The sequence below is a fragment of the Heloderma suspectum genome, chromosome 1, assembly GCF_057233095.1.
Source record: "Heloderma suspectum isolate Gila_16-S chromosome 1, 16-S_ref, whole genome shotgun sequence".
NCBI lineage: Eukaryota > Metazoa > Chordata > Lepidosauria > Squamata > Helodermatidae > Heloderma > Heloderma suspectum.
This window is the reverse complement of record NC_139458.1, coordinates 381,957,784-381,970,635: the sequence shown is the minus strand read 5'-3', so window position 1 is coordinate 381,970,635 and position 12,852 is coordinate 381,957,784. Positions and strand designations below refer to the sequence as shown.

The following is a 12,852-nucleotide window of genomic DNA, read 5'->3' as shown; positions in this document are numbered from 1 at the left end:
GTTTCTGAATTCTGGACCATTTAGATTTGACAGTGATGGGAGCATAAATAGCAATGCTCATGAACACTGGTTTCCAGATGCACACATTAATGTTGCCATTTGGATGTGTGCCATGAGGCTTATACAAGGCAAAAAAAAATGTTTTCCTTCTATCTGGACCATCTGCTTTTTGTCAGACTGCAAGAACTGGAAATGAACTTGGAGCATTTCCAAAGGATTGCATCGAGTGCCCTACAGACGCATTTAAGTTGCTGTAAAATTCTTTCACCTAACGTTTCAGTAACCATAGTGTAATACTGAATTTGTACACAACAGATAGAGAGATAGAGGGGGAATGGTTTTTCTATGGAGGAATAAGGTTGCAATCCTATATCCACTTACCTGGGAGTGAGCCCCATTGAATTCAATGGGATTTACATCTGAGTAGGCAACTATAGGATTGCACTGCAAAGGAATAACCATTTAGCTGTTTGCTACTTTAACAAAAAATCTGTCTAAATGTACATTCTTGTGCAAGAGTAGTACAGTGGGGGACCACAGTGCCTCCAATACATTTTAAAAAATTAAATGTAATTTTTGTGAACCGCCCAGAGAGCTAAGGCTATTAGGCGGTAGAGAAATGTAATTAATAAATAAATAAATAAACAAACAAACAAACAAACAAACTAAAAGATCCACAAAATAGTGGAGGCAGGGAGGAGGGGAATTGTGTCATACATCACTAATTACATCACAATGTGCAGCACCTGCCTGTGGCCAACCAGATTTCACATAACAATCACAATAGCAATAGGTGTGTTATCTCAGGGAAAATATTACATTTTCTTCACTACAAAATATGGACCTCAAACAATGGAGTGCCCCCACAACAGAAATGCTGACTTGTGGAAAGTTGTAGAAAGTGCACATTGCAAATTGGCAACAAATGCATATGTATGCCACACAGATGCCAAAAAAACAAAAACCCACCCCTTTTTTGTAAGGAAAACAAGGTGTGAAAAGACTGGATGTTGTTTTTACACACACACACACACATTCCCAATAGGGCTGTTTGAGGAATTCTGTCTTTGTGAACTGACCTGTTCCACATCACCCAGGCTAATGTGCAGATTAGAACATTGCTATCAATTGATTTCACACTTCTCTGAATGTTGCAATTATTATTTATTTATTTATTATTACATTTATATCCCACCTGTTTTCCTCTTGCGTGGAACCCATGTTTACGTGGTCCTCCCGCTCTTTATCCTCACAACAACCTTGTGAGGTAAGTTAGGCTGAGAGTCAGTGACTACAGATGGGCGAACTTGTCCCCACTTGCCAGATCCCTGCCGACCGCTTCACCCTTCTCGCCGCATTGTCCACAGGCGAACGGCATGTGGCATTCCACTGCTCCTCCAAGCTGCCATTCTTCACAAAATGGTGGCTCAGCCTTTTCCATAAAGGCTGATTTTGCATAAATGGCAGCCATAAAGAGGCCCATTTACGCAACACTACAGTCTATTTGGCGCGTGCCAAGTTGGGCAAGCGCGGCGGGCCACAGACTCCAGTCCGGGTTGACAAGCCGGTGGTAATCTGCCAAGCTCAAGCCCCAACCAGACTCTGCCACCATCCTACTGGCCCAAAGTTGCCCAGTGAGCTTCATGCCTGAGTGGGGACTAGAATCCAGATCTCTCAAGTCCCAGTTCAGCACTCTTACCACTACACCACACTGGCTGTCAATGGCTGGTACTGGCTGGCTGGTACCAAAATGCATTTTAAAATGTGTATTTTAGGATAAAATACATTTAAAAATTCATATTTTGAGGGAAATGCAGATTTATAAATGTGAGTTTTGTAAGAAATACGTTCATAAATTAGGGATGGGGGAGAATTTCATTCAGTTTGCATTTTGATAAAATATTTTTTACTAAATTCACACTCCTTGTATCAATATTTGAACTGGTTCACAGTTATCCTTCAGTATTCGCACTTCTCAGAATTTTGTGCCACAGTTCTCCATACAGGAAGTGCACAGATATGTGTGTACATTAGTGAAGAAAAATACAAAATAGCATTACATTAAGGAAAACCTCTTGCATGTGTATATTAGGCATAATTGCATACAAAAATGCATATACATAGACAATTTTTTGTTTGAACTTTAAAAAAAAATTGCAAACCGATGTGCAGAATTTATGACTGAAAAAATGAGATACTGAAAGAAATTGAAACAGACATGTTCATCCATCCCTGTCAAAAATATATATTTAAATACATTTTTTTTAAAAAAATGTTTCTGCAGATTTTTTTTAAATTGCAAATTAATGTGGAAATGGGCCAGGATGGACTTACGAATGAACACATGCAAAACTGATATGGACTGGAAATAGGCTGATCTGTCCATCGCCTACTTCCCGCATGTGAAATTGTCACATTTGCTTTAGCAGTCCCAGCGCAAGCTCTCCTGCTGCCTGAGGCGAGAAAACACACACGCAGCCATGTTACAAACTCTTACCACCCCCTTCCCTTTACTGTGTTGCACCTCCACCACATTATGACCCCACCCCTTTCCTTTACTGCACTGCACCCCACCCCTTTCCTCATACCACCGCTGCGTTGCACCCCCTTTCCACGTCACAGCCCACAACCCCTTTCCCCTTACTGCTGCCATGTCACAACCACTTCCCATGTTATGCCCCCTTCCCTTCCCCACATCATGCCCCTCCCATCCCCTTCCTGTGTCTCATCCCCCCTTCTCTTTACCACCACCAGCACCACATGATTCCCCTTTTCCTTTTACCACCGAACCACATGACCAGAGAAAGCAGCTAGTGTGGCTCTTCAGTGTGACAGTCCTTCCTCAACACCAGGCATCCCATGTACAGGCAATCTGGGACTCCCCTTCCACAATGCCTGGCTCTGAGGAAGGGCCCCCTCAGATCCAGGCATTTTGGCCTGGCTGAATTTCTGAAGAGCTGCACTGGCCACTTCCTTAGCTGACATGACTCTCCAGAGGGTGGCTGTTCCAGAGAGCCCTGCTGGCTGCGATCTCACTGAAGCAAATGCCATGGCAGGAGAGCAGCTTGCAGGGCTCTCCAGAGCACCCCGCTGGAGTGGGCAGCAGGCCCTCCTCACGGGAGCAGGGGGAAGCCGCACTATTTGTTGTTCCACAGCCTGAGATGGGGGCTCCACCCTGCCTCATGGGAGGGCTGGCCCTGTAAAAGAGCGCAGTTGGTTTTGGGGTAGGATCTCATATGAGGAGGGGGGAGAATCTCATAGAGACATCCATCCAGCCCTTATCCTTAAATCTCAAATTGCCACAGCAGGAGCAAGAGGAGAGTAGCAAGGCAACACATCTGCTTTTGAGTATGTGGACAGTGCTAGCGGGTTCTGTTCAGGGCTTTGCATCATGTGAAGACAGATAGTGGCAGGCTTGCATCCTTCTCTTCCATAATGGGACATGAATACAGAGGTTGGCTCTGTTCCTTAGGGGATGGGAGGTGACTGAGCCTCTGCCCTAAGCTGCCGTAAAATATTGTAACCATGGGAACTGCACGGGTGGCATGGGCTAACGAAGCTGCAACTGTCAGGCTTCGAGGATGAAGGAGTCCCCTGTGATTCCAAAGTCAGGAGGACAGAGGGAAACAGAGCCGTGGCCTTCACAGGAGTGGGCTGGAGCTATCTGAGCTCTGGAGCGAGCATTCCTGCCTCAAACAGGGGCTAATGAAGCAGCTCAACTCATTCCCTCCCTCCTCCATTTGGTGACCTTCCTGACCTAAGGGATGGGGTAGATAACAAAATAGTAATGACCTATTAAAATAGGTAAACACACATACATATCCACAATTGCTCACCAGTTTCAACCCATCATCCCCTTCCAAAAATAAAGTCCCTCATAAAGAACCGCAATCTGATTTACAGAATGAGGTGGATGTCTGAGCTGGTAGAATTCTGAATGGTACTTTCAGGCTGCAGAATCAAAACAAACCCTTCCCTAAGTGAGGTAACCTACCACATCAGAAAGGTTTATGTAGCCATCTCCCTTCATGTGCTAGTTAACTCCATGCAAAGAGCTTATGAGGCGAGGGAAGCATTCAAAACTGAGCCCCTACTTACAGTCTGAAGGGGCACCATCCAAAATTCTAATACTGCCCTTCTGCATGTGTGGAATGACTCTTCCACAGTTATCATGGGGAAGGTCCATTCAGTAAAGTATGTCTTATATCAAAGGATGAGACAGACGAGAGCAAAGATGTGATAAAAATTTGTGACAGGAGACGGAGATGGATTGGTTGAAACCTAATGTCCCACTCATGTGATTGCTTCTCCAGCACATTTACAGCACAATCCTATGCATGTCTACTCAGAAATTAGTCCCACTGAATTTAGTGGGATTTACTCCTAGGTGACTGTGTAATCCTGCACACATGTACCTGGGAGTAAACCCCATTGATCTTGGTGGTACTTTGAGTAAAGATTGTGCTGCACAGGTGCTTTCCCTTGACTACACTTCTCACACTCATTATTTGATTTAATCTTGGTAGGTTCCATTCTGTTTTCCTTCTCTGCTGTCCTCGTGTCCTACTTATTGTCTGAGCCTCTCTCCCTTCCTCTGTCCTCCTTACCTCCCTACCCATCACAAGATTCTACTTTCTCTGTAAAATGCGAGGACATCTAAACTTGTGCTGAGAATGTTTGGCTGAGCCAAACATTCTCAGGAAAAACATCTGGCTCAAATTGGGGAGAGGAGCAAAACTAGGCCCCTAAAACTGGGGGCAATGGAGGGCACATTTTTGAAACCGTTTGTGAACTCAAGCGTACCCTTACTGGTGGAGCAGCAGCGGGCATTTTTTTCTGTTTTCTTAATTTTTTAACAGTGACAGTTGCCCCCTTCAGTGGCTGCTGATTGATCACAGCCACTTTTTTGCTCTGCAAACGACCCAGACATGGTGGCGTTCTGTGGCATTCGGAAGGGGAAATGGTCATGCTGAAGATAGCACAGTTTTTGAAAAAGAAGCAGGGAGAAGACAATTCTAAGAGAGAGCTAAGTTTGAGCCGTTTTTTTAATCCTTGCTGTTCATTTTCAGTGCCTCTTGTGTGATTGCATATAAAAATACATTCCTTCTATATGTAACAAATGGTGTTTATATAGTACAGGCATTAGAAACATGTCTGTACTGTAAAAGTACTAGAAAGTCCTGATATGTGTGACATATTTTTTGAGTGTGGGTCTGCACTAGAGTAAGATATTGTAATGTGGGGTGTTAAAAAGGATTTTTAGAAATGTGACCCAAATTATGAAAAACCCAGGGGCAGCCACTGAAAACAATGCAGTGTGTACACACATACACCACGGTAATTTCTTCTCAGGGAATTGTAGATTTGTTAAGGGGAGAGGCTAGGATCCTTCAACAGATTTCTCTGCACCTCATCAGAGTACAGTTACCAGGATTCTTCGATGGAAGCCCTGACCGTTGAACGTGATAAAAAAAACAAATATACATTTGTAGTGTAGATATATACCTTTCCACGTGGCTTTGCTGACTGAACTTGCCAAATGAATGAAAAGCCAAAACATGTGTTCTCATTGATCCCCGAGTTTGTAATAGCAGACAGTGAACCTAAAGGGCCCAAAAGCAATTCTGTATTATTATTATTCTCTGCTGCTGCTGTTGTTATTTTAACTATCATGGTATTATTGCCTTAATGAATGGCATATGACAGAATAGGTTGGACCCTTGGATTTCCCTTTGAGATCCTTTCCAACTCTGATGTTCTCTTCCTGCAGATCATCTTTGAAGGTGTCCGTGGCACAGGCTCCGAGGGAGATATTGCCATCGATGATGTCACTCTAAAAAAAGGTGACTGTCCAAGGAAGCCAATTGTCCCAAATAAAGGTGAGTTTTTATCTTGGGTGTAGCGCATATACACTTGTATCCAAAATGTAAGGAAAATTATAGGAAAGCTCTATATAAGCAAGTGTGTGCTTATAGCATCTCTCTCTCTCTCTCTCATATATATATATATATATATATATATATATGTGCATGCGTGCGTGCGTATGTGTGTGATTCATAATTGACTTAAGATGTGCGTGCCTGCACACTTTACTGTGCCACAGTGGTGTCAAAAGCAGAAATAATATTTCTGGGGTGACCTGTCAAAACAAGAACTGGGAAACATGCCTCACAATCCCCAGGTTTTTAACCGATTTGCCACACATAATAATGGAAGGTTTATTATTGCTCAGAATCTTTGCCACAGTAGTTAACCAAATGAGTTTTGTTTTTTGAGAAACCCCCCCCCCCCAATCTAGGAGATAAACGGTAATTATAGCAGTAGCCACAGGGCACAAGCTAGATATCTTGTTGCTATTGTTGTTATTAGCCTTTATTGATTGTTATATATAGACTGAGGCAGAAAGGCCTCTTCTAAAATTATGAAGAAATCTTCCTTGTGTATACCTGTCTCAAATCTCTCCCCCACCCCCCATGACAATCATAAAACCACCCATGCCAGAGAGGAAGCTAGTTTTTCATTAACGTTTATTGACATGAAACATTCCAATGAGACTTAGTTCAAAGTAAATGCATTTAGGGCTGTGGTAAGCAGAACTCAATTAGATGCTTTTATTGAAGTATGCTTAAAGTATAGGGGGAACAATAACTCAATTGTAAAGCACATGCTTTGCATGCAGAATGTCCCAGGATCAATCCCTGGCATCTCTTGTTTTAAAAAAGGGATCAGGTACATAAAAACATAAAAACAGCCATACTGGATTGGAGCAAGGGTCCATTTAGTCCAGAATTCTGTTCATACAGTGGCCAACCAGCTGCCTGCAGGAAACCCACGAACAGGACATGAGTGCAACAGCAGCATCCCACCTATGTTCCTAGCAACTGGTGTACATGGCTATACTGCCTCTGATACTGGAGGTGGCAACCATCAGGACTAGTAGCCATGGATAGCCTTCTCCTCCGGGAATTTGTCCAATCCCCTTTTAAAGCCATCCCGGGCTGTGTTTCCATGACAATGGAAGGAGAAGCTAAAGGAGGAGTACCAGATTTGTTTAAAAGGAATCAGCTTTGCTGCGCTTTGGTCCATGCAGGGCTCCACAAGCAGGTTCTCTGCACAAGTAAAAATTGCTTCACGGAACATACTTCCTGATGGGCATGGGAGTTGGAGTGAATGGCATCTGACTGGCAGGGGCTGCTCAACCAATAAGAAAGGCTCCCCCCCCCTTTCTCCTTTCCCCTGAGATGCACCTGCATTTCCGGAGCAAGCCTCATTGAGCACAATGGGAGTTATTTCCGAGCAGACACACACATGCTTGTGCTGGGAAAGTTAAGGGGGGAGAACACAAAGACAGAAGCCAGCCCCCATTTTAACCCACAGGACCTCTATAACAAAAGGTCGAAGTAGTTTCTTCCTAATGCAGTAAACCAAGCAAAGGAGAATCAGAGACTCGAGACTGCGCTTTACCGCACTTAAGGGATTGGGCTTTAAACTGTGCCATGTCATTTGAGGGGGATCTCTGTAAGTTCTGATGTGGGCATTCAGAGGACAAGCCTCATTGACCACAATGGGAGTTACTTCTGAGGAGACACTAATTGGTTTGTGCAGGGTCAGGAAACACCCCTTGACCAGGGTCACGGTGAAAGGCACACCCCTGGACAGGGCTAGCATTCCTAAGGTCAATGTGGGGGTTGGGGCACACAGCAACTATACTGGGAGAACCCAATTTGAGGAAAAGAATCAGACTTTAAGCAGTCCAGGAAATCCGTTTTTTCCCTGATAAGGTCCAGGGTGGCTGCTGGATGGCCATGACATCATGTATCCCTAACAACCTCGACATACAGCCAGTTCAGAGTAAATCACTCAGGGGCACAGGCCCCAAATTGGTGGCCATCACTAGCAAGGGATGAGGAAGACCACTGCAGCCTAAAACCCTGGAGGGCCACTGCCCATCTGAGCACACAGTGCTGAACTAGGTGGACAAAACATCTGACCTGGCATAAGGCGGCATCCTATGGTCTCCCAGTGAACATTTTTCTTGGACATCTTGTGATATACAGTATCTGTGGCCCATTCTTCAATGTCTGGATAGATATTTAGCCAGCACCTCCATAATATAACTCCTTGCCTAGTATGATTCATTCCTGGGATCCATCCTATTCTTTAGACTGTCCTTTCTTCCACGATTACTTATACTGTAATGCAAAGAAACTTTCCATGACTAATCCTTCTCTCTTTCTTGCCCTACAGCGGTTGCCCTTCCAGGAAATGGTGCCATCACCCAACACAAATCTTCCCTCTGCGGACCACTACTTTTCTTCCTTTATGTGCTGCTCAGATGATAGCAAGCGAGTGCTCCTGCCTTCTGAGACATTCCTCCTCCTTTCCTACTTGGTCACCTCTGCTCCTCTTCCTCCCCCTCCTCACTGGCACACCAAAGTGTCCATACGTTACCAAAGACTAACAAGCATGACCACGCAAAGGGGATCCAGCTCAGAACCAGAAGGATTCCTGGAGGAAGTCATAATGTCTAAAAAATGAAACAAATGTTAATAAAAAACAAAAACCACAAGAGAAAGAGGGAGGAAGCAATGGAAAGAAGAGATGGAAATAATGGAATGAAAGGCAAAGATGAGAATAAAAAGCTATTTAAAAGGATAAATGAAAGGGGGAAAACCATGTTTCCCTGGGAACAGTGGACAGGACTTCCTCAGGGAAGTGGGGACTTCTGTTTTGAACAAAAACAAAATATATTAAAGCACAAAATTTCTACCAGAACTGTACCTTCCTTGACTGCCGAGCCACAGTATAGGAGACATGCTAGCACAGCGCTCCCCTTCTGGATCTCTGTGTTACGACCTTTCCCTGACTGGCTCTGCCTGCCACCTGTCTGCTGCAGCATCACCTCACCCTTCCGAAACAGCATCCCACTTGTCTCCACTGGGGGCCACTCCTTCCCTGCGTACTGGTGACCACAGAACCTTGCCCCCTCTGCATGTGCTTCAGAGTCTCCATATGCATTTTCAAGACTCTCATGTATTTACCTATCCATGTGCAATTTGCGTTGACCCGTCCTTCACACCTTTGTGCCCCCAACTTCAGTTCAACAAAGCAGTGATACAGACCTGTTGTGGATTGTGGAGATGGATGGAGAAATCTGGGACAGACATAAGCTGCGGGATCAGCTGTGGACATCCTCCAACCCCTCTTTTTTCCCCTTCTCAAGCTGCTCAGCTCTCTCCCTCTGTACTTGTTTCTTTTCACCATCACAGAGGCAGATTGTCAATCCAGCACAGGGACTCAAAGAAACGGCGTCTTGGTTGGGGACCGAGGCAAGGTGGCTGAATGGGGGCATTGCAGTCAGTCAATGTCAAAGCATGAGCTACAGAAGCCTTAAGGCAAGGATCTCCTCTCAGCTTGTTGTTGCTGTTGTTGTTCTTAATTTATCTATCTCCCATTCCCTTTTTGTAACCGCCCACCACAAACTTTTTTTTAACTGCAGGGAAACACATATACTACCTTCAGTCTTCTCCTAAGCCCTCCTTAGGTCACCCCTATGACATCTGAAATTGCAATAGTTACTTGTTAATTGTAGTACCTTACCCTTGGCATATCACTGATTGCAGGGGGCCTGTAACACGGTGCTTGATTTACTATTCAAGGATGAGACAGCTGCATCTCAGTTGCAGCATGAGGTGGAAGACAGGTGGAGCCCACACACTTGGTCATTATCGGAAAAAACAGACAATGAAACAGGCCACACTCATAAGAATTGGTATAGGCAGGCCACTTGGTTTCTAATATTCAGATTTCAAAGTGAAATGGAATATAGACAGTGATAAAGACTAAATTATGTTTCAGGGATGCTACGCTACCACTGTGAGAAAATAAGTTATCTCAGGAAAGCAAGTTTGCTGCTCCCAAACCTGAGCTGGGCAATACTGAGCCTGCAAAATCATTGGGCCCAACTACTCATATGAAACCAGGAGGACGTGGTCTGCTTAGTATGAACAAGGCAGTTTGTTACAGCAATGAACAGCTCTGGTGAAATCTTACTTTGCCCCCTACTGTGATAAGCAGCTTGCCTAGGGAAGGGTTTCACTACAGTCGTGCACATTGCACCAGTGCATCCATTACTTCTAGCTTGTGAGTTGCATTTGTATTCTAGGAGCAACATAGCGTTCTTTTAGGTATACAAACCCCACCATCCTCCCAACCTTCCTCAATGCCTTCTCAATACATTTGGACTTCTCCAGCTAATAACATACATATCTGGAGGAGGATTAAAATAATCTAGGAAGTGCTAATTGTTTTGGCTTCCCCGGTAGCTGACAGTTTATTAGTTATCCCACACACACAAAAGGAACTGTGTGCTAAATTAGTGTTTGCAGAGGTGGATTCACAGGAAGCTACAGAGTAGATTCTCAGGCAGTCCAAGTGCTTAGCTGTGGCCAGATAATTATGCTATTTCCCGAGATGCTGCTTCTGCTTTTTTCCAATAGGTCTCTTCAAAACTCTTTGCAGGCCTCAAAACATAATGGCTGTTCTCATCCAAAGATAAGAGAGCAGTGCCTGTGTTCCCACATGTAAGAAGATTTGAATTTCTGGTGGCCTGTGGAGTGGGACATCCATGATATTATCACTGCTTCAGAAATTTGAGGAGGGTAGATGAACACAAACACTGATGTGTGGGGGTGTATGGTGATATTTCTATGGGTCTGCCTGTGTGTGTGGATGGTGGCAGAGGAGAAAGGATAGTTTATAGCAGCCCAGAACTTAGCTGAACAAATTATCATATAATTTAATCTGTATCCGATTATATACGTTCTTCCTCCCAGAAGCCTCAGTTGAGTTTTTTATTCATACTGCTCCAGAGGGGTAAAATCTAGAATTGATCGTTGTCCACCACTCGCTAATCAAGGAGCAGCTGTGACAAAAAAAAAATCCTACCCCATCTATCTCTTGCTAAAAAGAAGGATATTGATACTGGATTACCATGGAGGCATAGCTAGAAAAAGGGAGGAGGGAGGCCTCAAAACATCTAAGGCCTCCATTATTGGTATTGATTTTTCCCCTCTAAAAGAGAGGAGACTGCCTCACCCTTCCTTCTGATTTCAGGGCTGTTAGAGCCATTGGGGGTGTTATCAATAGGAAATGGGATGCCCTCCTTGTAATCAAGTGCTTAGACAATAACCTCTCTCAACTAGCAGGGACTAAAAGCAGGTTCAGGCAACTAGGAGACACACTGTAGCTACTCAAAAGCTCATCACAAGCATCTGTGTGGTAGAGTGCAAGCAGCCAGAGGTTACACAAGATTAAGTCTAGCATCCTCAGCCCTCTGTCTCCCCAGATTACCAGGGTTCTGCATTCATCTGTATCCATGATCAGAGCCCTAGCTCATTCTTTTAGAGCTTTTCTACACGAGGTTGTTAATTGCTGCATCTATTTTAGTTTTTGTCAGAGAACTGAGATCCGAGCTCTACACAAAGAGCTTTTCTGCTACATCTGCTCTAGGTGGCACTGTGCTGTAGCAGAATAGCGCAAATAGCTTTTCTTTTGCTTTCACAAATAATACCCCATTTTCCCCACTCTAAAAAACATGGGAAAGTGCTCTTAAAAAATAGAAGCGAAATGGGAGGATCATGGTGTCATCTAAAGAACCTGTAAACAACCATGGAATCACAAGTGCACAATCAATACCTCATGTGCAAAAGCTCTTATGGATGGCTCCTCTGTGTAATGGACAAGCTTTCTTTTGTACTTCAGCCCCGTTAATTGTGTTGCAAAAATCGCTCAGGGCAGGGCAGGCCAAAAGAAGAGACTGAATTTCCAAAAGGGAGAGAAGCAACCAAGGTCTTAGTTCTGATTTCTGTTCTAGGTCACCTTTGTATTCTCAGCAGCTCTTGCTCACATTGGAGCAAGCACTCTTAGGTTGCAATCGTATATGCATTACCTCAGAGTAAGAGCCACTACATACAGTGGGTCTTACTTCAGAGTAAGTTAGTATAGGATTGCACTGTTAGAGGCCACATTTACTTTTGGACTGAGCGGGCTAGGGGTAAAAAGCATTGTAAGATACTCTGGGTATTGGAAGAGATGTATTACAAATGGGTTTTAGTGATGTTAGGAAGAATAGTTGTGTGAGACTGGCAATATAGAAAGGGAAGAGAAACAAAATGCAGAACCTGTGTTGCTGTTGCCCTCTTGTCTGCCCCTTTTCTGCATCAGGTTTATGGTATGAGCATCCATCTATGTGAGAATATGTAAGTAAGGACCAATGAAGTGCCTGTCTATATATAGAGGATACAGTAGATTCTCTTGTAGAGACTGATCAAGTATTCAACCACCATTTGCTCAGGTATCTATCAATGAGATATCAGTCTTTTAGTCATCACAGACGTCTCAGGGAGCCTCATTTACCGATACCCTTCTTGTTTTCATTCTCTTTTCTTTCTATGGGCTAGAAGCAGCAGGTTCCGTTTCCTTAGGGAGAATTGCTATCTCAAGTGCCTTGGCCTGTCAGAAGCCTGAAGGCTAAAATGAAAGATTTTGTGTCATTGTCCGAATTGCTAAGAGTATAGAAGGAGTTCATATAGTACTGAGGATGCCTCACTTATGCAGGACAGCAAAGGCTGTGCATAAAACCTAAGCCTGGGACCAAAATAGCTCATACTGGAAGCTTATAAACACTTGCAAGCAAAGCTGAGTTGGGTTGCATTCATACTGGACAGTGCTGGACTTCAATATTTGCCCCAGATTTTTTCAGTATTTGGGGGGTGAAAATGCCACCCAATAATTGGATGAATCTTTGTTGGGCAAAATCTCAGATGATTTGAGGTAGTGGGTTTACTTTTA

The 12,852-nt window shown here is 44.0% G+C and overlaps 1 protein-coding gene across 1 annotated transcript in view; it reads left to right on the top strand.

Annotated features, from left to right (window-relative positions):
* The window catches only part of MDGA1 (MAM domain containing glycosylphosphatidylinositol anchor 1), a 386,593-nt gene extending 377,945 nt beyond the window's left edge, over positions 1-8,648 (top strand). The window contains exons 16-17 of the mRNA XM_084832471.1: positions 5,771-5,879; positions 8,248-8,648. Coding sequence (XP_084688597.1) covers positions 5,771-5,879; positions 8,248-8,339 — 201 coding nt within the window. The 3' untranslated portion in view covers positions 8,340-8,648. The remainder of the gene's footprint in view (positions 1-5,770; positions 5,880-8,247) is intronic.
* Positions 8,649-12,852: the final 4,204 nt, after the last annotated feature.